The 27,937-nt window shown below is 43.6% G+C and overlaps 1 protein-coding gene across 15 annotated transcripts in view; it reads left to right on the forward strand.

Moving 5' to 3' along the window:
• Nucleotides 1–2,433: 2,433 nt before the first annotated feature.
• Nucleotides 2,434–27,937, forward strand: part of cacna1ab (calcium channel, voltage-dependent, P/Q type, alpha 1A subunit, b) — an 89,441-nt gene continuing 63,937 nt past the window's right edge. For all 15 annotated transcript variants that reach the window (XM_078793535.1, XM_078793542.1, XM_078793544.1 and 12 more), the window contains exons 1-3: nucleotides 2,434–4,085; nucleotides 18,610–18,716; nucleotides 18,792–18,931. In XM_078793535.1, the coding sequence (XP_078649661.1) occupies nucleotides 3,797–4,085; nucleotides 18,610–18,716; nucleotides 18,792–18,931 (536 nt within the window). In that variant the 5' untranslated portion in view covers nucleotides 2,434–3,796. The remainder of the gene's footprint in view (nucleotides 4,086–18,609; nucleotides 18,717–18,791; nucleotides 18,932–27,937) is intronic.

Below are 27,937 nucleotides of genomic sequence, written 5' to 3' on the forward strand. Positions count from 1 at the left end.
TCACACTTTCATGTTTCAGATCATAAAACAAATGTAAATATTAGTGTGAAAAAGTGACTCCCCAGTAAAGCTAATAACTGGATGGGCCACTTTAGCAGCAACAACTGCAATCAAGCGGTTGCACTAACTTGCAATGAGTCTCTTGCAGCGCTTTGGAGGAATTCTGTCCCACTCATCTTTGCAGAATTTAGTGTTTTGTTTATGTAGGCTACGTTTTAAGCTCTAAGTGGCGTCGGTTGAATTTCCAAATATATAAATTGGAACATAAGTTTCCAAAGTAGATCGTATAACAGCCTGCTTTACATCTTCATTCGGCTTTCAGGTCACGCGGTTGTAGCCAATAATGCAACAAACTATTTTGTTCCTCCATTTTGGAATCGGATTGACCTTTTTGGAATGTAAGCGACGAGTGATAAATGATGTAATATGTAATATTACTAATATTACATCAAATAACTAAAAGGGAAATATTAGTACACTCAAAAAAAAAATGTTTAGCCTCAACAAAAAAAATCAACGCAACAGTTTCCATTAGTCTTTCTTAGTTATGACAACTTAATTTGAAATTGCTTTGAACCAACAAACAATATTGCATTGCACGAAATAGCTTTTCCTCTTCACTCAAAGCTTATTTTAAGTAATGCTTACTGAATAATTGTTGTCATAGGGACAAGATTTTAAGTTCGTAACTCAAAAAAATATGTTGAGTCAACAGACTTAATCATTTTATTCAAAGTAGTTTAATTTGTTGTCTACTTAATTATAATAACAATGCACACAGCTTTTTAAGTAGCAGTAACTTAATATATATATATATATATATATATATATATATATATATATATATATATATATATATATATATATATATACATACACTTCATTTTTTCTTTTTGGTATTTTTTGTACTTTCAAGAAAGACAGTTCAACCACTGCTTTTGTGCAATTAGCTGCATATTTTTATTTTGAACGTGAGTGTTGCAAAAAAAAAGTAAGAAAACAATCTTACATTTCAACTGCTCCTCTGTGACAAAAGTTTGTAATTCTTATGTATGTTTGTGTGAGCAGCTCAAAATAACCACATACAAAGTCTTCATAGATATATAACAGCAAAAGACAACTCGTCCAATGTTATGGCAAGAGACAAACTGCAAAAGAATGAAAGCTGGCAAGTGAAGGAAAGAGTTTCTGACCTGACACCTTGCTGAGCTTCACGGGAGTGATTTCTTGATAAATGGGATCTCAGGCTACCCCATGTTTTAAATGAACAAAAACAGTGCTGGTGAATGCATGACAGACGTTCCCCACCATGGCCATGACGCAACCTGTAGTGTCTTAGCAACCCAGTTTGTGTAGAAGTTTCAAATCTACAAAGTTTGCAATCACAACCCATATTTCAAAACAATGACACATTTAACAAATGTAAATCTGATTAAAGTAATTTAAGATTACATCATTGCATTTACATGATGATAAATTTCCACCTCCAGATTTAAACAGGTAGACAAGATAAAGAATGTACTTACTACTTTGATTCCTCTCAGAACATCAGATCACCATTTGGGGGAAAGTCCAGCTGCACATGTGAATGAACAAAATATATTTTTTTCTGGAAAAAAATTGGCTGTGGCACTTGGGTAACAGTTGCTGTAGATAGCAGTTACACGGCTAAACTAGCGTGTAAGAGGAAGAATACAACTAACATGTGGTAACAGTGCTATACAAGCTAGCAGTCACATGTTTAAACAAGCTAAGTTTGACTTATCTCAATGAAAGTCTACTGTGACTAATTTAAAGCCATCACTTCAGTAGAACAATTAGAAATACATTTTACTCACCATGAAATGTTGCTTCAGCCTCCTGCACTGTCTTGTCTTGTAGGAGATGGAACTTAAAATGGAAAGGTAAATGTTGACAAAAATTATGTTACCAAGCTAATTTTATTAAGTCATGGCAACTTGAATTTTGTTTTAAGCTTACCAACAATAAAATTTGAGTGTATATGACATGCTAAATTAAGTTCATGGAATAGCCAACATTATTATTTGAACATAACTTAAAAAATAAAGTTAGCAACTGAGAAAGTTTATCTAAATCAATTAATTACATTTTTTACATTGCATTTATGTATTAAATCAAGTGGCGTCAAAAGATACTCTGAATTATTTTTTAGAGTGTATTTTGGATTCTACATTCCACAAGTTGCCTAAAGGAAATGTCCATAGAACAGCATTTGCTCCAAATGGGAATCAATTGAAGTGTTTTTATTGGAAAGGATACTTCCCGATTGACCCCACAGTTCCAAGTAAGTTGCACCCGAGTGGCCCCCAAAGAACTAATGTTTAGTTTAGTTTACTAGTATAGTCTGACTATAGGACAGCTAGTCTTCATAGACAGTCATGTGATGTCCGTCGTGCTCTGTTGAGGGGGGTGGTAGTGGGGGGAGGGGGTGTGTGCTCCGGGGAGGTGCCGTGCGTCGTGCGTGCGCTGCCAGGTTTGTCCACGAACCCGCGCGCGGCGCTCGGTTCTCATCATCGTCGAGCAGATGCTGAGTGTGCGCGCCCGCAACACGACGAACCAGTGAGCGCACCAGCAGAGAGCCGGAGACGGCGCCTTGATCTCCTGGCTCATCTCCTCGGGAAGCCGGCCCCCCGGATCTCTCCTTCAGGGGGGGGGGCTTTCACGAAACAGGAAGAATTTTTTTTTTTTAATTGAGGCAGGAAATAGAGAGAGCAGGTTCTGGTGGACTTCTGCGGGCTCCTCTCTCTCTCTCTCTCTCTCTGGTTTGAGGAGCCTGGCGGGCGATGCTGCTGGGCGGAGACTGTGCACCTTTTGGCGGCAGATGATGAAGATGAAGACCTCTTGGTTCTGATGATGCTGCTCTCCTCCGGATCTTCGTCGCCCGGGATGCTGCTTCCCCTGAGTCTGGATTATAGATGATTTTTGTGGACATTCTTTTTGGCTTTCATCGGCGCGGAGGAGGAGGTGCCGAAGGAGGAGGAGGAGGAAGAGTAGGTGAAGCCATTTAAGCAACCGGACTGACCACTGTTGTGTTTTCGTAGCCAAGTGCGCGCAATCACGCCCCAAATCAGTGAGCGACGCCTTGGTGAGGAGGGGGAGGAGGGGGAGGAGGAAGAGGAGGAGGAGGAAAAGAAGAAGAAGGAGGAGGGGGGGGGGGTGCCGCACCGTCCATCATCAAATATCAACAAATGTCACCAGGATTTTGGGGAAGCCCCCCTCGCTATGCGCGCTTGTAACCGGAGTGGCGCATCGACGCTCGGCGAGCGCGGCCGCGTCCAACATTGCGCATCAATGAATTATTAAAGATTCCTCTCTTATCTTTTGCTATTTTTGGTCCGGCGGAGTGGGGGGGTGGAAATGGGTCTCGGCGTGGGGGGAAAAGCCAACTGCGGATGCTGTCAGGATGCGGTAGGCTACTGAGGAGGAGGAGGAAGAGGAGGGGGGGCCACGACGCAGTCTCCGGCAAGATTCATCTATGCATCTTTAAAAAAATGGAGTGTTCTCTTTGTGGAAAAATGCAGGAAGTGTTTTCTTCTTCTTTGGTTGGGCTTAAAATGACATAAACTCACCCCCCCCACTCCCACCCACCTAATGGAGGTATCTTCCCGCCGCTGACAACCGAAAGGAAAGCATCTTGACATCTTGGATAGGAGGAGAGCCGCCAAAGGAGCGCGTGGAAGCGAGGCTGATGAGGAGGAGGGGGCATGTGGAGGTGCCACTCTGAGCTGCCCCCCCCGGCTCCTTCCTAACCTCTGGCGTTTGGTGTGTGTGCAGAATGGCGCGCTTTGGAGACGAGCTACCCAACAGGTATGGGGGCGGTGGCGGGGGCGGCGGCGGCGGGGGTGCTGGCGGACAAGGGGGTGCCGGCCGTGGAGGCAGCCGCCAAGGGGGACCCCCGGGAGCACAGCGGATGTATAAGCAGTCCATGGCCCAGAGGGCCCGGACCATGGCCCTGTACAACCCCATCCCGGTGCGGCAGAGCTGCTTGACTGTCAACCGCTCGCTTTTCCTCTTCAGCGAGGACAACGTGGTGAGGAAGTACGCCAAGAAGATCACCGAATGGCCATATCCTTTCCCGTGGCCTCGTGTGGCGCGTCCACAACTTTGTGTTGTTGTTGAGGATGAGGATGCTGCATGACGTGTGTGTTTGTGCGTGCGTATGTGTGTGTGTTTACTCCCAAACACCCCAGGCACAGCTGACCATGTTGGAATGAGAGATGCTGATGATAGTACTGGTTGCCATGACGCCGGCTTGCAGCATCCAGCTTGTGGTTGCCAAGCGGGACAAACACTGTACCATTTTAGATTTTCCGATTTTCAGGCCCGATTTTCATTTCCTTGACTTCCTGCTGCCCCTCAAAGATGCGAGTCCCCATCCCCAATTGATGCCCCCAAACTCCGCTGAGAGACCAAAATGGTGGCCCCGGTTATGAAAATATGAGAATATATTTGTATTTCTTGGTTCTACTCTTATAAGCCTTCAGTGCGCTTTGTATCCTCGTCTTCTCTAACGTGATTGGTGGATGTCAGCGAGGTGGAAAATGGCCAAAATGCTGCAAATTCACCAGATTGTTGCTGCTGGTTGATTCCTCCCCGTAACGCTAACAACACCCGATGATGCGGGTTCAGTGTTGAGCCTTACAGTGTGTGTGCACGTGCTGGTGACGTGTCTCGTTGCTTGTGAACACCTCGTGCAAGCTCAGGCATGAGGAAAATAGACATGATGCTGATGAGGATTGTGCTGGTTGCCATGACGCCGACAGTCACAGCTTTTTTTTAAATGCCGCATTTAGCTTCAAGCTCTTTGTCAACTGAGTGTGTGTGTGTGTGTTTGTTCTCATGTAGACTTGCCCATATATTTTCCAATAGGGAATCGTGCATATAGAATAGTCTGTTACAGGGTCAAGCTGTGGCCTTTATAAAGTGTAGAGGCAATTTTTTTTATGTCGTACAAAAAAGAAGTGACCGTGTTAACAGTAGAACATGCGAGTTGGACTTTTATGGCTCTGAATACCTCTGATTCCTCCAACTTCACGTCACTTCCTGTCTGTATTTTTCTCACCTTCCTCTTCTTTTGACACCTTTTGGAGGCTGGTTTGATTCCAAAACGTGTCAACACTCCTGTTTTCCTGAGAAATTGACGTATTTTGCCCTCCTGTCTTAATACTTTCTTGTATTTTCATTATTATTTTTAAAATATATTATTTTGGTGGCTAGCACGCAGGCCTCATAGCTAGGAGACCCGAGTTCAATTCCACCCTCGGACATCCCTGTGCATGCGTGGGTTTCCTCCGGGTACTCCTCCCACATTCCAAAAACATGCTAGGTTAATTCGTGACTCCAAATTGTCCATAGGTATGAATGTGAGTGTGAATGGTTGTTTGTCTATATGTGCCCTGTGATTGGCTGGCCACCAGTCCAGGGTGTACCCCGCCTCTCGCCCGAAGACAGCTGGGATAGGCTCCAGCACCTCTGAGACCCTCGTGAGGATAAGTGATAGAAAATGAATGAAAGAATGAATGAAATTACCACACAAGCTCTGAGACACGGGTTTGATTCCCGGCTTGGCCATCTCTGTGTGGAGTTTGCGTGTTCTCCCCATGCATGTGTGGGTTTTTTCGGGGTACTCCGGTTTCCTCCCACATTCCAAAAACATGCTAGGTTAATTGGCAACTCCAAATTGTCCATAGGTATGAATGTGAGTGTGAATGGTTGTTTGTCTATATGTGCCCTGTGATTGGCTGGCGACCAGTCCAGGGTGTACGCCGCCTCTTGCCCGAAGACAGCTGGGATAGGCTCCAGCACCCCCCGCAACCCTTGTGAGGATAAGCGGTAGAAAATGAATGAATGAATATTATTTCGGGGCTGCACAAGGGGTTCGCACGCAGGCCTCACAGCTAGGAGACCCAAGTTCAATTCCACCCTCGGCCATCTCTGTGTGGAGCGTGGGTTTTCTCCGGGTACTCCGGTTTCCTCCCACATTCCAAAAACATGCTAGGTTAATTAGCGACTCCAAATTGTCCATAGGTATGAATGTGAGTGTGAATGGTTGTTTGTCTATATGTGCCCTGTGATTGGCTGGCCACCAGTCCAGGGTGTACCAAGTGTACCCAGCATCCCCCGCGACCCTGGTGAGGATAATCGGTAGAAAATGAATGAATATATTATTTTTTTTCTCAGCAGTGTGTCTGGTGACTCATAACTAAATAAGAGATGATGATGATGATGAGTACTGTTACGTTGACACCAGCAGTCACACTCACAATGACGCTCAAATGTATCTTTTTAAACCATCATTTAGCTGAAAGCAGAAGCGTGTGTGTGTGTGTGTGTGTGTGTGTGTGTACTTGTAGCCAGCAGAGCTGAGTGCTGATGTCAGCACAATGAAGGCTTAAGGCTGAGAGAGAGGAAATGACTGTGTGCTGCTTTCTAATTACTACTGACCATATAAGGACTGCCTGTGTGCATCCTGCAGGACGGCAGCGGAAAAAAAAAAAAAAAGCTTCATCGACAGCTCGGAACATGATGTAGCCTCTGAAAAGAGAGAATATGTGTCTATGCGCTATGCTATATGCGAAAGGAGCTGATAGCACACTTGATTTTTGACACTTGAGAGTCAGAGAGGGAGAACATTTTCTCTCCAGGGCTGATGGAATTAATCAACATGTGGAATGAAGTGATGGACCGGAGGTTCACGTAGTTCAAATTCTGCAGACAAAAAAAAAAAAATGATGTAATTGTCTGTGACACACAAGCACCAGTCTTGATTGCTGGAACAACAACAAGCTTTTGTTGCAAGTTTGAATGAACTCACAATAATCCCAAACATGGGCTACTGTTGCAGCAAGCTAAACCTCTACTTCCTGTCTGCTCGCCTAACCTAACCTTCCTATATGGGTTTTATATGGGTCCTATATAAGTGTAAAGGTGACTATAGGGGTGTTATTCCATGTCTAGAGGGCTCTAATTATATTAAAAAATATTTTTGGAAGGTCAACAAATTTTCTGTGCTCTACCAACAGAAATAGTTGATGTATAAATAAGGAATCCTACTTATTTTAGACACTTTAGACTACTTATTAGACACGCTAAACAAGGGATTACTGGATATTTATTGTTATTAAAAAAAACGGTATAAAAAACTGTATACTGTATATTTTTTGAAATCAAGTGTTTGTTTCCTTGGAAGTTGCACACTTCCTGTCTGGGTTGTAGCCCTGCTAACCATGTTATATGTTGATATGGGCGTAAACGTAATCATGGATAACTTGGCTCAACCCTGACCCTGGACTGGTGGCCAGCCAATCACAGGGCACATATAGACAAACAACCATTCACACTCACATTCATACCTATGGACAATTTGGAGTCGCCTATTAAGCTAACATGTTTTTGGAATGTGGGAGGAAACCGGAGTACCCGGAGAACAGAGATGGCCGAGGGTGGAATTGAACTCGGGTCTCCTCGCTGTGTGGCCTGCGCGCTAATTGCTCAGCCCGTCATGGAATATAATGAAAATAAATTCATATTTAGTAATTAAGAAATGGAATAAGATGCTGTGATTGTCAACTGTTGTGGATGGAAATAATAACAATATACTGCAATATTCATACAAATATAATGCTAGAATTTGACCATATTTTGGAACATTTATTAGATACTATAACAAAAGGTCTTGAAGAAACAAAACAGATTTGAAGACAACTGAATCATTAATAATTCATTCATTTTTTACCGCTTATCCACACGAGGGTTGCATGGGGTGATGGAGCCTATCCCAGCTGTCTTCGCGCGAGAGGCGGGGTACACCCTGGACTGGTGGCCAGCCAATCACAGGGCACATATAGACAAACAACCATTCACACTCACATTCATACCTATGGACAATTACAAAGTCGCATGTTTTAACCTAGCATGCTTTTGGAATGCTAGCTGTTTTTTGGGAGTTTTTTTTGTGCTAACCACTCGACCACCGTGCAGCCAATTAACCTAACATGTTTTTGGAATGTGGGAGGAAACCCACTCATTCGAACTCTGGTCTTCTAGCTGTAAGGTCTGCGCGCTAACCACTCGACCGTTGAAGTATTAATGTCACAAAAATATTATTTAGACAAAAAAAAAGCATTTAAGGGTAGAAGCTCAGTGTCAAATAGGCCTGTGTCTCAGTGTTCCTCGTCAGGGCATTATACTGTAACACCTGTTCAGCAGCATCACTTACCTCAGGAGGCAACACAAATACACACACACACACACACACATGCGTGTACACATTCTGGCATGAAAGAAAGCTGACATTTGGCTTGTTTACGCTCCGGCGTGCAATGTGTCGCTCCCTCACGTGCACGTTGGTGTGTTACATCATGATACACTCGTAGATGTGTCACTTCATTAGCCGCATCTACGGAAGATGAGGAATAGAAACAACTACAGACGCTAACGGTTTCTTTGGCGTGCTCAGTTGATCATCAATCAGCTCCGTTGCTACTAGCAACCATGACCCCCCCCATCACTATCAGGCGGAGAGCATCTTCTTTATCTTTAGAGACACATGAACTCTGTGTGTGCTTGATTACGAACTAGGAGCACATTCATTCATTTTGTACTGCTTAAGGTAGTGGGGGGTGCTGGAGCCTATCCCAGCTAGGAGCACATGATAAAAAGTAAAAACAGGATATGTGTGGAAGTCAGGCCCACATGCCAGATTGCTGCAATTTAACCCAGTCTGCCATAGTATTCATTCATTCATTCATTTTCTACCGCTTTTTCCTCCCAGCTGTCTTCGGGCGAGAGGCGGGGTACACCCTGGACTGGTCGCCAGCCAATCACAGGGCACATATAGACAAACAACCATTCACACTCACATTCATACCTATGGACAATTTGGAGTCACCAATTAACCTAGCATGTTTTTGGAATGTGGGAGGAAACCGGAGTACCCGGAGAAAACCCACGCATGCACGGGGAGAACATGCAAACTCCACACAGAGATGGCCGAGGGTGGGAATTGAACCCTAGTCTCCTAGCTGTGAGGTCTGCGCGCTAACCACTAGACCGCCGTGCCACCCCTGCCATAGTATATAATATAAAATAGCACTGAGCTAGCCCGCATTGTGTAACTGTACAAAATAATACTTTGCCCAAAGTCATAATCTTATCTACAGCAAAGCATGCTGGGAAATGCATGCACAATCTTGCAGGATATTAAAATACTTTTCAATTTCATCATTCCTGGTGATTTTTTTTCCCAAATCAAAGACATGGAGAATAATATGAGAATTAAAAATGGTGGACAGCCCATACTGTACCATGCCCCCCTAAGCCCCCACCCCCCCACCCCCATCTGCACTGCCCCCATGTTGAGTCACACATCGACATCCCGTCCGCACGTTGTAAATCATCGATTGGCCTTTTGCCAGTCAAGCGTTTGTGGCGGTGGCGGCTTCTTCGTTGAAAAGCGCAGCAGTGGCGTTTTTCTGTTTTCCCCTTTTTCTCGTCTAGTGACGGACAGGAAGGGAGGGGCTGCATGCTGAGTGTGTCTGCTATGTGTGTGGTGCATTTATTCACATACTCACATTCATAAAATCAATGTAAACACACCCAGTCCCTTCTTGAAAAAGTAGGACACCATCCATATATGTAGTAAAAGGCATGAGTAGCGCCCCCTATGGGATGTGTTGAAAATGCTTTTCAACACAATACTTTTCACCCTCTTCAGAAATGTACACATACGGTAAAAACGATATATAAATTCATCGATATGTTTACTTCTTTTACATTGGTTTGGACCACAATGTTGCTGATAAAGTACAGCGGAGACACTGACATGCTACGATGCTAACATGCGCACGTGCTAATTGTCTAGCTTTCCTTCATTTCCTTCATTAGCAACGTTTACATGAGGAGTTTTTGTTTTTCCGAATGGAATCTTTCCAAAGGACCTTTCCGAAAACAATGGTGTACATGGAAAAGGAATATTCCAATTGCGTGTCTACATGCGTCGCTATAATCAACCAGAATAGTCAATAGGGGGGTGGCACGGCGGTCGAGTGGTTAGCGCGCAGACCTCACAGCTAGGAGACCAGGGTTCAATTCCACCCTTGAAGTTTGCATCTTCTCCGGGTGCGTTTTCTCCGGGTACTCCGGTTTCCTCCCACATTCCAAAAACATGCTAGGTTAATTAGCGACTCCAAATTGTCCATAGGTATGAATGTGAGTGTGAATGGTTGTTTGTCTATATGTGCCCTGTGATTGGCTGGCCACCAGTCCAGGGTTACCCCGCCTCTCGCCCAAAGACAGCTGGGATAGGTTCCAGCACCCCCGCGAGCCTCGTGAGGAAAAGCGGTAGAAAATGAATGAATGAAGGAATGAATAGTCAATGGGGGAAGCCTGCTCCTCTGTGACATCACAAAGGAACAGTTTTGCAACACCCTCTGAAACCAAACGTTTGAAGCCATCCGAAACTTCTTTCAGGGCTCAATTCCCAATCTGATCTGAAACTTTGGCATGGTTTAACATGAGAATACAAAATTGTAACGACATTTATGGGCAAGAAAAGTGGAAAAAGCATCATAAGTCCCCTTCGGTTGATGCGTGCCGTCTGCTACTGTTGTAGTTTGCCACGGATGATTGATGGTGTGAAACCATCACCTTTACGGCGATGACAGGCCGGAGGAATGCTGTGTGTTTGCGAGTCGCCTGAAAGGTTGTCTGAGGACAAGTGCACATTGAGGCTTTTTGGCGCCGCCTTCCACTTCCTCTCCCGTCCTCCTTTCTGCCGCCATCTCTCCTCACAAGCGCTTGCTCCTCTCCCTGCTCTTGAGCTCCTCCATTTTCCTCTCCGGCTGCTGTCGACTGCAGCCTGGTGAGGAGGAGAGGAGAAAGGATGCAGGAAGTAAGGGAGGAGGTGGCGGTGTGAATGAGGGAGTGGCGCCCGGGCTCGTTGTGTGTGTGTTTTTACTATTTGTATGCAAGTGTGTGTTTGCCAGTGGACATCCCTAAGCTGCTTCCATTACCCATCATGCTTTACTGCAGGGGTCTCAAACACGCGGCCCGCGGGCCAAATGTGGCCCGCAGGACACTAGTTTGTGGCCCCCGCCTTGATATGAAAGTTTAATGTTAGTGCGGCCCGCGCAAGTTTGATATGGATGCTGTATGGTTCATGTTAAAGGTTAAATAACTGTTAATAGTTATCCTCCCTATCTGTGTGGAAGTGGTAAGTTTTTGGCTATTTAAGTTGAAAGGAAATAACTTGAAGGCTACCGTTTAGGGTCGCTAGCTCTCTAGTTTGCGAGTTAGCATGTGTCTCAAGACCCTGCAGTTGCGCAATATGTTGTAAATAAAAAGAGTATAAATGTGACTATAGTCGTGTTTTGTCATGTCTACAGGGCTCTAATAATGCTTTGTTCATTTTAATCTGAAAAAAATAATTTGTCTACCCACCAACTATATGTGGTTTCTTAAGTTTTTATTATTTGCCGTTTTATTATTATTATTATTATATTTATTTATTACTGTAATTATAATTATTTATTACGTATACTATCAGAATAACATCGATACACGCCGTGTATTGAAAGTTTTTTGCTTTACACCAAAGCCCCCCTTTGTGTGTGTGAGGGATCATCATCGCCACGTTAACCTCCGCCCTTCTGCGTAAAGACCAGCACGTTTTCGCCACGCCGGCGTTTCATCCACGTTTTGCAGCGCGGCCCAGCTGAGCGAAACGCTGCCACGTCAGCAGGCTGCCACTCAATCCCAATCGCCGTACAACGCTAACACGCCACTCGCCCCGGACGGACACTTGGGCCCGACACTCGTAATGGGGCGGGTCCGAGGTCAGCAGCGCTGTCAATCAGGTCGTGCTCCGGTAAAGACGCTGAGGAGGATGAAATAAAGACGAGGATGGGAGGCGTGCTGTGACGTGGGGGGGGGGAGGCGAGATGGATAAGTGACACTTTGATTAGGTAAAGGCTCGCCCGGGCTTTCAGGCCGGGTTTTATGGCGTGATGGGGTTGGACCCCTGCCGCCACTCGTCAATATGCTGACGCGCTTTGACTTAAACACGCAGTCGCTACAAAACCTGCTTACTTTAATCCTGAAATGCTCATTTGGACTTACTGACGTTTACACTAAGATGACACAAATTTAGCCATATATACTAAACATGGCACGGCGGACGAGTGGTTAGCACGCGCACCTAACAGCTACGAGACCCGTGTTCAATCCCACCCTCAGCCATTTCTGTGTGGAGTTTGCATGTTCTCCTCGTGCATGCGTGGGTTTTCTCCGGGTACTCCGGTTTCCTCCCACATTCCAAAAACATGCTAGGTTAATTAGCGACTCAAAATTGTCCATAGGTATGAATGTGAGTGTGAATGGTTGTTTGTCTATATGTGCCCTGTGATTGGTTGGCCACCAGTTTCAGGGTGTACCCCGCCTCTCGCCTGAAGACAGCTGGGATAGGCTGCAGTATCCCCGCGACACTTGTGAGGATAAGCGGTAGAAAATGAATGAATGAAATTACAACACAAACTCGGAGACCTGGGTTCGATTCCCTGCTCAGCCATCTCTGTGTGGAATTTGCATGTTCTCCTCGTGCATGCGTGGGTTTTCTCCGGGTACTCCGGTTTCCTCCCACATTCCAAAAACATGCTAGGTTAATTAGCGACTCCAAATTGTCCATAGGTATGAATGTGAGTGTGAATGGTTGTTTGTCTATATGTGCCCTGTGATTGGCTGGCCACCAGTTCAGGGTGTACCCCGCCTCTCGCCCTAAGACAGCTGGGATAGGCTCCAGCACCCCTTGACCCTTGTGAGGATAAGCGGTAGAAAATGAATGAATGAATACCAGAATGTCATAACAAAAATAAAAATGAAAATATATATTATTTTCAATATAACACCATGAAGTATTTACAATTTTCACATTTGCGCCTGAACTGTGTGTGTGCGCTCGCGTGGATGTGTTAAAATTATAACCCTCTTCGCGCAACACGGCAAAATGCCTTTTCCTTGCTGTCTTCTATGTGTATTTCAATGGGAAAGATGCAGGCTGAGTTCTTATAAAACACCCAACATAAACACATTGTACTATTTTTGTGATTAAAAAAGTAGCTAGAGCATGTAGGGCTAACTAAAACTCAAATCAAGCATCAAAGATAAGACGCTAATTGTCACTTACAGCATTCTGACACTTATTAAAAAAAGAAAACCGATCCAATTTTGGACCTTCTAAGACCAGATGCTGTTCCTTCTGGATGAGCGTGTGTCCGGTGAACACATTCTTACCTCAGTCTATCACGACATTATCCCAGGTCACAACATCGATAACGACCTCACATCGGCAGGGTTAGGGGTCGTCTCTTATGAGGCGGCGAGGGCGCCACATCGATGTCATCGAATGTCTCACGCTGGGACGTGTCCATGTGGGGGGTGTGGGGACATGATTTTTTCTTCCAGAATTCACAGATGCATGTTGTTTTTAAATCAAGGTTGGGTGGAACGGGATTGGCACGGTTACCATGGCAACAGTACATCGGACGTTTTACTCAACTTTCGCTTTGACTCATTTCAACTTGTGCGCGCACGCGAAGGCACCAGGAGAATATGCGTGAGGAAAAAAAGAGGCCATAGTTATAATAATTACAGTCTTTAATCCTCTGGACACACACACACACACACACACACACACACGGCTTTTAATTAACTATTTGGCGCTGAGGAGCTCAGCACTTGGCTTAATTATTTGAAGCACGCACGGATGCGCACCTCCCTCCGAGCTCACCTGGGAAGGGAGCGCCGTGGCGGGGGGGGGGAGATGAGATCGGTTTTTCAAATCCCCCCAAGGCGGAACCAGCGGGGACGGACATTTTTGCTCCTTTTCTGCCGCCGGCTGATCCGGTGTAATGCGGATTTAAGGTTTGCTGACGACTCCTCATTGAGGCGACGCTACGGCTCAGCGTAAAATGGATTAAAAACACAAAAAGGGAGGATTGGGCGTGCAGGCAGAGCTAAGAGCTTTAAGAGGTTAACAGATCACACTGACAGCTCGGATAACGACTTGGGCTTGTTGTGGATATTAATTTGAATAATAATAATTTGACTCTATTTTTCAATGACGGAAAGTGAAGTTTCTTTGGGGGAATGGAGCGGACATGCCAGTGGAGCTATGCGGTTGGCTTCCCCCTCTATTTTAAATGATGGCCTATTGTTGGTGTACTTAAATGCAGCATTTCCAAGCATAAAAATGGCTAAATAAACTTACTAAATGACTTAAAATACAAATAAAAGGCAGTAGAAGCATAGGAAGTGTGACTTTAGTGTTGTATTCTACATTGGCCATTAGGTGTCCGTGTTCAGTGAGCTATACATTCATTCATTTTCTACCGTTGCATCAAGCTAAACCTCAACTTCCTGTCTGCCCGCCCAACCTCGGCTCCTTTTACAACAACACACACTTTAACGCGAGTCTTATTTATCGCTTATTTATTCTTCTTATGTCCTATATGAGTTGATACAAGTGTAAAGGTGACTATAGGGATGCTATTTCATGTCTAGAGGACTCTAATCATATTCATTCATTCATTTTCTACCGCTTATCCTCATGAGGCAGTTGCAGCAAGCTAAACCTCAACTTCCTGTCTGCTCGCCCAACCTCGGCTCCTTTTACAACAACACACACTTTAACGCGAGTCTTATTTATCGCTTATTTATTCTTCTTATGTCCTATATGAGTTGATACAAGTGTAAAGGTGACTATAGGGATGCTATTTCATGTCTAGAGGGCTTTAATCATATTAAAAAACAGTTTTTGGAAGGTCCAGATTTTCTATGCTCTACCTACAGAAATAGTTGATGTTTAAATAATGAATCCTAGTTGGCAGAAATTCACTTATTAGACACACTAAACAAGGGATTACTGGACATTTATTGTTGTGAGAAAAAAAACGGCATGAAAAAACTATACTTCCTGTCTGGGTTGTAGCTCTGCTAACCATGTTAGCTCATTGTTACATGTTTATTTGGGCGTAAATGTAATCATGGATAACTTGGCCCAACACATATGCAGTTTCACCAACATAGTTGAAGTATTGTTCATGTTGGAGCCTATCCCAGATGTCTTCGGGCGAGAGGCAGGGTACACCCTGGACTGGTGGCCAGCCAATCACAGGGCACATATAGACAAACAACCATTCACACTCACATTCATACCTATGGACAATTTGGAGTCGCCAATTAACCTAGCATGTTTTTGGAATGTGGGAGGAAACCGGAGTACCCGGAGAAATCCCACGTATGCACGGGGAGAACATGCAAACTCCACACAGAGGGGAATCGAACTCGGGTCTCCTAGCTGTGATACCTGTGCGCTAATCGTGATCTTTCTAATTTCCTATTCTCTTGTCTACCATACAAAAGTAGGAGGAGTGTAAAAGTGACTATATTTCATTTCTAATGGGCCCCAATAATGTTCAAACCCGTATGTACTCACTTATCACTTAGCCGTGATAAACGAGGGCTTACTGTGTCTTGATGGGGGAGGGGGCATTGCCAATTGTGTGTGTGCGTGTGTGTGTGTGTGAGAGGTTTTGTGCCTTGATGAGTCACTGCAGCAGCATTGAATGCAAGCACATGGGAGTGTGTGTGTCTGTGTGTGTTTGTGTATGTGTGTGTGTGCTGTGACTAATGTAGAAGGTGCTGATGTCATGCTTGTCCTCGCGGCTGTAAAGTCCTGCAGTTCGGAGGAAGATGATGTGAAAGGAAAAGTCGTAACGGTTCTCCTCAAGCTAAAACATATTGAAACGTTATTGATAAGGAAGAAGGTGAAGTGTGTGGGTGTGTTCTTGTTGTGTGAGCATCTGTAGATGGCGTACGAATAATGTGACCAATGTAAGTGCACTTTGTGTGTGTGTGTGTTCAGTAAGCGACATGGGTGGACGGATGCTTTTAAGATTTGTGGCGAAGGTGAACAGTGTGTGTGTGTGTGTGCGGTCTGGTCGGTCATCAGTTCTCCTGACAGCTTTACGGTTGCTGAGCTAGCAGGAGGCTACGGGAAGTTTGTTAGCGCATCTTTTTTTTTTTTTTTTTTAACCAGAAGCCTGTGTGTGCCGGCTGTGCGTGATTGGGAACACCCAACACAAACACATTTGACTATTTTTGTCATTTGAAATGGTCTGTTCCAGTGTCAAACTGTGGCCAATGTTTTGTAGTCATATCTTAACATTCTGAAGTGTCAAAATAAGTGAGGCACTGCCAGAGTCGTACTTTGAAGAAGATATTATGAAAAAAACTGCCATAAAACTATAACATTTCCAGACCGTATATTCCCTTGCTTGTGTTCTTCCTCCTTGTGGTGTATTGGATCGATCTATTGCTGCGCTGTTGTTTGTGTCTTATTCTATTTACTTATTATGGGAACCCATTTCTGTGATAAACAAGGGCACACAGCATTGGAATTATTGTGGTTACTAGGTTTAGCATCTCCAGAGTCCATTACAGTGCATGATACACAATAAGTACACAACAGTGCACACATACATTGTTCAAAGAAGTTTAATAATTCATAATTTCATTTCATTAACTTCATATAATAGTTAAAAATGTTTAAAGGTCAATTGGAATTCATGTTTTTAGAAGATTTTGTATACATGGTTAAAAAAGTGTACTTCCCCTTTAAGAGTGCATAGAGCTGATTATACTTCCTGGTTCACATTTAGCGGTTAGTTCGCGCTTGGGAGTCAGAAGGCATAAGGTTTTCTTACATTTTTTTCATGAAGAACACTGCAGGGAGGAGAAGGAATGGGCGGAAACCAGTGAGAGCACCAACACACACACACACACACACACACACACGGAGGGATTGATACCTCCTGCTTTCAGCCGCTTGTCAGGCCAGCAGAGTGTCTACTGAATAATAGATGCTAAAGCGGGCTAGCATGTAGCCGCCACATACACATACACTCATGCACCGTATCGTCATCATGCAAGGATACCAAATTAAAAAAAAAACAACATCAAGATGTTGCTAGAAGGTAAACACACACCTAAGTTCTGACCCGGTCTGTTTGCTGTGTGTGCGTGTTAGCATACACGCCGTACACCCAACCTGTCTCATCTGCTCACATCCAGCGTGCGCGTGCACGTGCTGGACGCACACATGCACTTAGACCGTCCTCCCGGCCATGGGGTCAGTGTCAAGTCTGGCGCGCACCCGCGCTAAGCTAACAGGATAATGACTGACCAATTAGGCTCAGGCTTGATCTGTCTGGACGTATCCAGTCATCGCAGAGCCTCTGGCGGACATTACTCAGGCATGGATACACACACACACACACACACACATCACAACACATGCAAACACACTTGAGCCCTGCACAAGCAGGGAATCAGCATCAGTGTGTTTTATAAGTGTTGTATTTCAAATTTGCATCAGCGATCAGCGACACTAGCCACGTTTACATGAGGAGTTTTTCTTTTTCCGAATGACCTTTCCGGAAAGCAATGGTATCCATGGAAAGGAATATTTCAATCGCATGTCTAGATTACGTCCAGTTAGCATTAGCTAGCAAACATTACCGATATACAAGAAATGAAAATGATTATGCAAAATGCTATGCGTGTAGATGAATCATTTACCACAACGTGGTTTGCATCCCAACTTATTAGAAATAAAAACGTCTTTCTGGCTGTGATTAATTGTGATTAATTTGAGTTAACTAAGGATGAAATGACATTAATTATGATTTTAATAATGTAATGTAATATTCCAATCGCGTGTCTACATGCGGCGCTATAATCAACCAGAATAGTCAATGGGGCATGCGTAGTAAAGTGTAAACACCAACATCACGTGATACCGACTTCCTGAAGTTTTTTTTTCACTTGTTGGAATAACTCCGTATCGCCAGTTTTTCATTCGTCCAGTCTTGAAATTTAGTTTGAATCAAAAACAAACTTTCCGCAGCAGTCCAGTGCCGATTGCTCGCCTCCATTTTTTAAAATCAAAGAACGTCTTGAGCCGCGTTTTACGTCATATCTCAGCATTCGCTGAAAGAACGCACCCGGGAACAGGAAAAGATAAAGTTCAATCTTGCTAATATTTTATAATTAAGCTCGGCACATGTTTTATATAGATATGTATTTTCTTTTCTAATAAAACTGGACTTGTGAATGGCGTATAGAAGGGTTTAGATTCTGTTCCACAGATGGCGCTAATGCACACCAAAGCTGCTTGCCAACCGCCAATAAACAACACAAAGTCTGACAACTTTCCGTTTGAGCGGGTACAAGATACCTCAATCGGATTGGGGAAAGGAATATTCCACCCCCGTGAATCTGATTATATATTCATTCGGATTGGCACTTTTCTTTCGGAATGAGGTGTATACAAAGGTTACATTCTTTCAGTTTGAACAAATAACCCGAATCGAATTGGAATATTTGGGTCCATGTACTATACATGGCTACTGTGGGTACGGGTGTGAGTGAATGCCTTCGGTGGACAGGAGAGGCAGTAGAGAGTTCAGAAAGCGTTGCAGCATGTGACATATCAAGCGTACACAAGCGTTTGTGGCCTTAACTGCAGATGTACTCCCTTTGAATGGATGATCCTCACCACCATCATCGCAAACTGCATCGTGCTGGCGCTGGAGCAGCACCTCCCCGACGGCGACAAGACGCCTCTATCCGAGCGATTGGTAACGTGCACTCAACAGCTATACGTACCTTGCCATCTTCATCTCTTCTTCACTTCCTGATTGCGTTCCCTGCAGGAGGACACGGAACCCTACTTCATCGCCATTTTCTGCTTCGAGTCAGGGATCAAGATCCTGGCGCTGGGATTCGCCCTCCACAAGGGCTCGTACCTGCGCAACGGCTGGAATGTCATGGACTTTGTGGTCGTGCTCACTGGGTGAGTTGAGACGTTCATCTTATTCTGATGAAGTTGTATGAGATACACATCGGCAGTGTAGTGCATCAACGGTGACTTACACCCTAGTTGATACCGTGAGCCGGGTTCTGGTTGGATTTCCTGGTCATGAGGAAAATAGTTCCGGTTAGTTGGAACTGCTAAATAACCCACCATGGGGCCAAAGACAGTTGCAAGTGGCAGACAGGTCCTAGAGTGATTCTGAAGAAACACGAAGAAACACAAGAGGAGGGACTGGCAATAAAGATAACTACACATAATTCCTCAGTCAGGCTAGCTACGTAGCATTCACTACATTACGTCCAGTTAGCGTTAGCTAGCAAACATTACCGACATACAAGAAATGAAAATGATTATGCTAAATGCTATGCATGTAGATTAATCATTTACCACAACAAGATTTATATCCCAACTTATTAAAAACGTATTTCTGGCTGTGATTAATTGTGATTAATTTGAGTTAACTATTGATGAAATGAGATTAATTATGATTTTAATAATGTAACACAGCCCTATTTATATGAATTTATCATGAATCTTCTATTTCATTATCAGCTGTTTCTCCTCAGTTTTGCTTTTTTTGGCATTGCTTTGCTAGTCTGCTCAACGCCATCTTGATTTGTGTGTGTGTGTGTGTGTGTAGGCGGGCAGGTGGTGTGCATGCATGAGTGTGTGTGTTTTTGTCGCGTGATCTAAATATGGAGACCCGAGAGAGCAGGAGGAGGAGAGATGGAAGGTGGGACGGGTTGAAGATGGTAACAAGATCTAGTGTTTGTCAGGGGAGAAAGAAACACCACACACAGACACACACACACACACACAGCGGCCCTGCTTTGACACGCTGTGCATGTGTGATCAGGGCCACGCCCCCACCATCGCCATGCACCTCTAATGAGGACAGGCGTACGTGCATGCTCACACACACCCGCACGTGCACACGCCCCCTCAGAGGCGGGATCAGAGTGGAGCCGCAGGGAGCGGCCGTCGGGCCAAAGTGAAATGTCACCTCTCCGAGAGACGGGGCAACGTTGTTATGGCGATAGCTTTTGAGAATCCCTCGCCTCTATCTGGCTCATAAAGTCCAATTCATAGGAGCGACACGTTCACACAGGGGACTCCTTGACCATGATACACTATGCTAGCACTGTTAGCTAAAGACACAACCAAGCAGCTCGCAGTATCTGACAAAAGCAGTACAGACCTCACATTGTATTTCGTTTTGTCATAGGAAGACCATAGACCAACCATAGACCAACCACAGACCACCCATAGACCAACCATAGACTAACCATTGACCAACCATTGACCAACCATAGACCAACCGTATACCAACCGTAGACCAACCGTAGACCAACCATAGACCAACCATAGACCAACCATAGACCAACCATAAACCAACCGCAGACCAACCGTAGACCAACCATAGACCAACCATAAACCAACCGTAGACCAACCGTAGACCAACCATAGACCAACCATAGACCAACCACAGACCACCCATAGACCAACCATAGACTAACCATTGACCAACCATTGACCAACCATAGACCAACCATAGACCAACCACAGACCACCCATAGACCAACCGTAAACCAACCGTAGACCAACCGTAGACCAACCGTAGACCAACCGTAGACCAACCGTAAACCAACCGTAGACCAACCGTAGACCAACCATAGACCAACCATAGACCAACCATACACCAACCATACACCAACCATAGACCAACCATAGACCAACCATACACCAACCATACCCTAACCATAGACCAACCATAGACCAACCATAGACCAACCGTAAACCAACCGTAGACCAACCAGGGTTACGGGTACCCCTAGTGGTATGTGAGCAAACTGCACCAAGACACAAAACTACAAATCTTGATACTTGATGTTTGGTTACTGTGAACCGCAGCTCTGTAGTGCAAACAGCACTCGTGCACGCTACCATATGCTCGACTGTAGGCATGACACAATGATCTTGCTACTCAGTAGTGCTGCCAGCTATTTAGACATCAATGCTTGCATGTCGACTGATTTCCAGTGGATAGTAAATGTATACCACTATACAGTACAAGCTGTACACTGACTATACTAAAGTATACTGAAGGTTACTTTATTGGCAAGCTACAATACAACGGTGACTGAAATGTGGAATGCTGCATTTTTTCATGTGTGAAATCCCCATCGCTCGGCGTCCTTCCTGAAGATGTCGGTACGCCATGCAAACGGCGAAGACTCGTTACAGCGGCAAATGGTGAGCGGAGATAAGGGTGGACGCGTCCATGCAGCTACATAACACCGGGAGGCGGGAGGAAGAGAGGACGTGACGACATCTCACCGCCTCCCCCACCCCACCTCCCCTAGACAGAGAAAGAAAACAAGGATTGGTTTGGCTGGAGGAGGAGAGGAGAGGAGGAAGACCACAGGATGAAGAGGGAGGGCGGGGCGGAGGTAGTGAGAGTGATGGCGAGGGAGAGGGAGCATCTGAGGAAGGAGGCGAGGCAAAGATGGAGATGGAAGAAAAGAAGGGGGAGGGGAGGGAGAGCCAAACCAGAAAGAGCAAATGCAGCGAGGGATGGTGTGTGTGTGTGCTTATGTGTGTGTGTGTGTGTGTGTGTGTGTGCGTGTGTGTGTGTGTGTGAGCGAGTGCTGCAGTAACCTGCTTTTCCCTGCTCTTCATGATCAATCACCCAGCAGCAAAGCCTGCGTGACACACTCCGCTGTTATCTTATGCTGCACACACACACACACACGCATGCACACGCACACACTTCAAAGGCATATGCACAATTACTATACGGCCGATTTATGGACCTTCAATCTTCATGTATATTCATATTGAATGTTTTAGCGCATGAATGCCGAAGGAAGTTTTTATGATTTATCCCTGTTTGTGTGTGTGTGTGTGTGTGTGTTTTCCTGCCTCGGTGGGCTCCAATTTAGAAGAAATACTTTCCCGGCGGTCCCTGCTTATCCAAAAGAGAAACACTAGCTAAGGGGGTGTCCAATGTGTGACCCGGGGGCCATTTTTGGCCCGCATCTTGTTTTTTAATTTGAAATAATAAAACAAATTCATTACTACGGACTAACCCATTTAGATCAAGAAATGAACCCTATTGGGTGCGAATAATCATTATTATGATAACCAATTAATCAATTGATTATTTATTTCATTAATCAATTAATCAGATTTTTTTAAACACAATTTAAATGTGATATTTGAATCAACACAGCAAATAAGTGCATACATGTACACAAAATGTACACAAAAATACAATCATTAGCATTTTAATAGTCGATTAATCTTGTTGTTTCAGTTAACAGATTAATCGGTTAGGCCATCGATGGACCAAATGAATATGAAGCAATGAAAAAATATTCACATTTTAAAGGGTTTATACATATTTAAATAAAAAAACGATGAATCGATGACCAAAATAATGGTCGATTAATTAGGTCATGGATTAACCATTGATTAATTGTTGCAGTGATATACTTTATTTCATGTATTTTCCTATGTTCCAGTAAATGGACCATACAAATTCTACACTGTTCACATGAGCAAATGGAGCATTCTAATCAAATGTACGTTTGGGATATTGGATGTTTAGCTGTGATGGATGAAGATGTCCATTCAGAAGATGACATTAAGTCCACATATGAATAATGACCTTCTTAACCGTACACGAATGCACCACGTCTTTGGCAGACCACACCCTGTCCCTGTTTGAATCAGACTTTGGCCACAAGCAGGGTGACCATCGGCGCCGGGACATGACGTCCAGCAGCATGAGGTCAGACAGGAGAGCACCTGGCTGGGAATTGTCCCTCTGCCATGACTTCAATTAGCAATATTGCTCTGCAGTCATTTGCAGGCCATCGCTCTCCTGTCCACCGTCTTCGTCAGCCGTCGGCTGAAAGGTTACAGCTCACGCAAAAGTTCCGACGTCCTTGCTCGTCCTCTTGAGGAAACTATTTGAAACTTCTTGAATAACCCGGATCAGGGGTTCCGTGCAAGGGCCCCGTCGAAACTGCCCCCAAAGTCACATGAACAAACAAAATTCAGTCACTGGATTCTCGGATGTTCACTGACTCATCATGTTAGACCAAGGACTTGGGTAAGGACTCTTACTCTTGCACTTGTCTGCGACGTTGGACATTATCCGCTACTATAAATCATTTTTTGTTGTTTTTTTGTAGAATTTTACAAGATTAAAGTGAGAATATTATGAGGAATTTAAAAAAAAAGTAATACTTTTATGAGGGTATGTTTCAGAGAAAAAGCAATCATGTTAAAATGGAAAAAAAAATCAGAATTATGCAATTAATTATGGCAATTTTACATGATGAAAGTTGAATATTATGAGAACATTCATAATATGAATATTAAATATAATGTTAAAATAATTTTACAAAAAATAACAATTTTATGAGGGTATGCTTTTTTAATAATCATTTTAAAATGGGAAAAAAATCAGAATTATGCAATCAATTATAGCAATTTTACGTAATAAAAGTATTATGAGAAAATTCACAATATTAAAATTCAATATTAAATATGTTATCGTCAATTTACAAAAAATAAATACAAATTTGGGAAAACATTGTCAGAAAATGACAGAAATAATCTTTAAGAAAAAGTCATACACTTACGAGAAATAAATTGCAGTTTTACAATAAATAAATTATACTGTACTTCTCAAAAAATAGTAGTTTTAATAATAATTAAAACTACTATTTTAATAATAATACTGCAGTGTAAAAAGTAAAAAGTTGTATTTTTCACATAAAAATCCATCCGTTTTCTATGCCTCTAATCCTCACTTGGGTCGGCGGTATGCTGGAGGCTATCCCAGCCAACTTTGGGGGAGAAGCGGGGTACACCCTGGACTGGTTGAAGTTTACATTTTAAGAGAAAATACTGCAATTTTCCACGAAAATAAATGTAATTTTTAGAGAAAAGGCAACATAAAAATACTGTAATATTATTTAAAAAAACAGGTGGAATTAAAAAAAAAATCTGAATTTTACAAGATGACAGTGGGAATATTATGAGAGGGAAAAACTACATAAAAATATTAATGTACCTGATATTAGACTGTAGTTTTGGTGTCATTTCCATCTTATCGGCTAAATCAAAACCACACTGTGGCATTTTGAGTCATTGTCAGTCGGAGTGGAGCTCCGCCTCCGCATGCTAAACACCACCAGTAAGCTCTGGATGGGGAAATGTGTAAAAGCCGAAAACCACGCGGCTGAAAATCCATAATGTGCAATTAAACGTCAGAGTGAAGGTGAGGAAGCTTTTGGCCATCACATTTTATGCTTCTCCTTCATTTCTCCTGGTGGTCGTGAGGATGCAGGGAGCCAAAATCATTGCAGGGTTCAAGAGCAAAGTAAGAGAAAGGTTGACGATGGAATGGAGTTGATGTTGTTGGGAGGGGCTCGGAGGAGGGAGTTGGCGGGAGGGAATGGGGTGGGGTGGGGTGGGGGTCCATCAGCTGTGCGTTAGCACTCGGCTGAGCTCAGCAATAATGGCCGAGGGAGAAAATGAAAGGACGGAGAATGTGGTCAGAGGCAGAGTGCTTCCGCCCGTGAAAGCTTCAGCAAGAGGAGGAGGGATGAAGGAGAGACATGGTGATGATATAACGCTCACAACCCCTCATCCCAACTTGGACCCAGCTCTTTAGCACCCCTCTGCAGCCGGGATGTGGGCTCTCCCAATCAGGCGAAGTGTATGCTTTGCTTTAAGATGCTTTCTTACAATTGGTACAGTCTGCTTTCGTGGGATGTGTTCTGGATGTGTTATTTAAAAAATAATTATCAGCCGATAATGTGTCACAGATGATACAAATAAGTATTTCTGTATTAAATATAAAATGTATTCATGGCATCCGTGGAAAGAAAAGCTGTGACATCTTCTGGGGTTTCATACCTGAGCTGTTTACTCAAATACCAGGCTAATGGTTTGTTTCTTCTTACATCATGTTCCATCATGCGTGTGTGTGAGTGTGTGTGTGTGTGTGTATTAGGGGTGGTCCTCAGTGGGAGACTGTGAGGGGACAGAATCTCACACTGTGCTGACACATGGTACTCCCACACTGTTTCCAACATACACACGCATCATAAACAGGAGGAATGAAACGCAAATGTGGCAAAAAAAAAAAAAAACCTGTCAGATGCCGCATCATTAAATGACAGATTATTATCTTAGAAGACGCTCTAAGACACTTTAGCTTGAATACTGAAAGTTATATTTTGTTGAGAAAATGTTTTTTATGTGAAAAGTCCTGGTCTTTATGAGAAAATATTGCAATTTTTCATGAAAAAGTTGCAGTTTTCAAAGGAAGAAGTATACATTTTTAATGAGAAAATAATGCAATTTTACAAGAAAAAACATTCTATTATTCACAGAAAAAGTTGTAACTTTTATGAGACAATACAATTTTTCAAGAAAATAAATTAAACTTCATTAAGAAAAAAAATATTTATGTGTAGATACTGCAGTTTTACAATAAAAAAACACTACTACAATTTTCAACAAAAAACTTGTACTCTTAAAGTAAAAGTTAATTTCATGAGAAAATATTTCAGTTTTCCAAGAAAAAATATTGTACTTTTCAGAGAAAAAGCAATCAATTTTATAAGAAAATAATGGTACTTCCTTTCGGACAAATTAATAATTTTATGACAAAATATTGCAATTTCCTGAGAGAGACAAAATATTGTACTTTTCTGTGAAAAAGTAATTATTTTGATAAGAAAGTACTAAATTTTCCAAGAAAATAATGGTACTTCCTTTTGAAAAAAAATTATAATTTTTATGACAAAATACTGCAATTTCCTGAGAGACAAAATATTGTACTTCTCTGAGAAAAAGTAATTATTTTGATAAGAAAGTACTGCAATTTTCCAAGAAAATAATGCTACTTCCTTTTGGAAGAAATTAATCATTTTTATGACAAAATACTGCAATTTCCTTCCAAAAGAAAGAAAGTACTGCAATTTTCCAAGAAAAACATTTTACATCTCAGCGACAAAGAACACATTTTTATGAGGAAATATTGCAATTTACGAGAAAAAAATTTTATTTTTCAGAGAAAAAGTAATACCTTTCATTAGAAAATAAGAAGAAATTTTACTGCTATTTTGTTGAGTTAAAAAAAATACATCAGGAGGTTGCCTACAGCCACAGCTGTTTATATTTTTCATTAGAGAATTTAGAGGTTTACTAATGGAGGCGTAAGCTGGTGTATTTTTGGCTTTTTTTATGATTTATTTTTTTATTTTTTTATTTAGCCTAGCAGCCGTGTAGATGGGGATCCTTTGTCGTCACGCTGTGCCCGTCAGTGTGTGTGTGTGTGGGCGTTTGCCGAGGGATGGGCTGCAGGGGGCTGCCGGGGGGGGGGACCAAAAATCAATCGTACGGAGACCCACTGTCCCCGCCCTATCCCCGTTGCTGCGGCAATGCCGAGATTCCGTCGGTGAGCCCGAGCCGCGTTGCCTGGGCAACGCTTTATGAATGAGAGCGGGCCGGTAACCGTGGAGACTCGGGGGTGAAGAGAAGATTCATGGGTTGCTACGGCAACGTGGCGTGAACGGGGAGAGACCCCTGACGCGGTCCTCCTCTTCCCTGTTTTTTTGGACTAAACTAAAACAAGGGTGACTTATTTGAAGTCATAATTGAGCATTGCTTTACTTGAGATTCATTGTAAGTCATTTTAAATAGTCATATCAAGTATATTTCATAGAATTATGTGAATGGGAATTTTTTTTCCATGTTTTTTTTGGTATCCTCTGGAGGCCACGGCATCCTTACTATTTGCCTGTACAGAAATTCCCTCGCCACTGTGCCCTTTTTGGGTTTGAATTTGGACTATTAATATCAACTTTATGCATATTTAAGCAAATTGTGTGTTTTTTTCCGCTAAATCATACGTGTCTAATATACAGTAAATCATACTCAGGCCCAAATCCTGTCCTAAACCACTAAACCCGGGTCTAAGCCGAGTTCTCAGATGCTAGTAAAGACCTAACCAAGACAAGATGAGTTTGAGGAACATGGAAATCCCAGAGTGTAAGATGATTGTGGACGGAGAACGTATCAGTGCTGGGTTGATATCGGGTCTTCTGATGGGGCGGAGCCTCTTTTTTTATGGAACGCCATTTTAAATCATGCGCTCCAAGGAGCCTAATGACTGCTAATGGCTTTTTTTTCCCCCCCTGATAAATAAGAGCGCTGGCTGGCCATCTTCACTGTCAGATGGAGGCTGCTGCTGTGTTGTGTGTGCGTGTGTGTGCGTGTGTGTGTATGTGTGTGTGAATGTATGCGAGGTGTTTCCCAGCAGCTGTCGCCTCTGTCATCACAGTCTAAACGCCACATCAACCGTCTTCCCCATCACGCTGCGACCGTCTCTCGCCACAATTGAATGTCACACTTTGGACACTCGGGAATAGCACTCTCTTCGAGGCTGCTCACTCCCCCGTCTCCGAGGAGATGGTGACATTCCTCCACTTGGGAATTCCCACCTGACTCCTTTATCTATTTGGGTAGACGATGAACGTCCTGGTCTCTCTTTAGCCAGCAGGGGGCGCCTCCATTACACATCACCGGCTTCAATGGAAGGGTTGCGGTTGGAGAGTACCAAACCCCTACGTCCTCGTGTGTTGCCAGGGGCGACTGCATCCCTGATGTTTTGGATGGCCTGCCAGAAGCGTCTCGCTCGGGTGAACACTTGACGCTTCCGCGCTGACTTGACACAAGGATAAAGACGGAATGTGCAAAGTGCGGAAAGATCAGAGAGAAACACCAAATAAATAAAATATCAGGAAGCTACAATACTTTTAGCCTTTAAGGCGGTCATGGAGTGATGCCATCTACGGTCACAAGGAAGCTGGAAGCTCGCTGCCACAGCAGTGGCGGCGGCGTCGGTATTGGCGGCTGTATTTTTGCTGAGGTCTGGTGTTTTTCCGGTCGGCAGCGGCG

The sequence above is a fragment of the Doryrhamphus excisus genome, linkage group LG9, assembly GCF_037039965.1.
Source record: "Doryrhamphus excisus strain RoL-2023G ecotype Guam linkage group LG9, RoL_Dexc_Guam_v1.1, whole genome shotgun sequence".
NCBI classification, from domain to species: Eukaryota; Metazoa; Chordata; class Actinopteri; order Syngnathiformes; family Syngnathidae; genus Doryrhamphus; species Doryrhamphus excisus.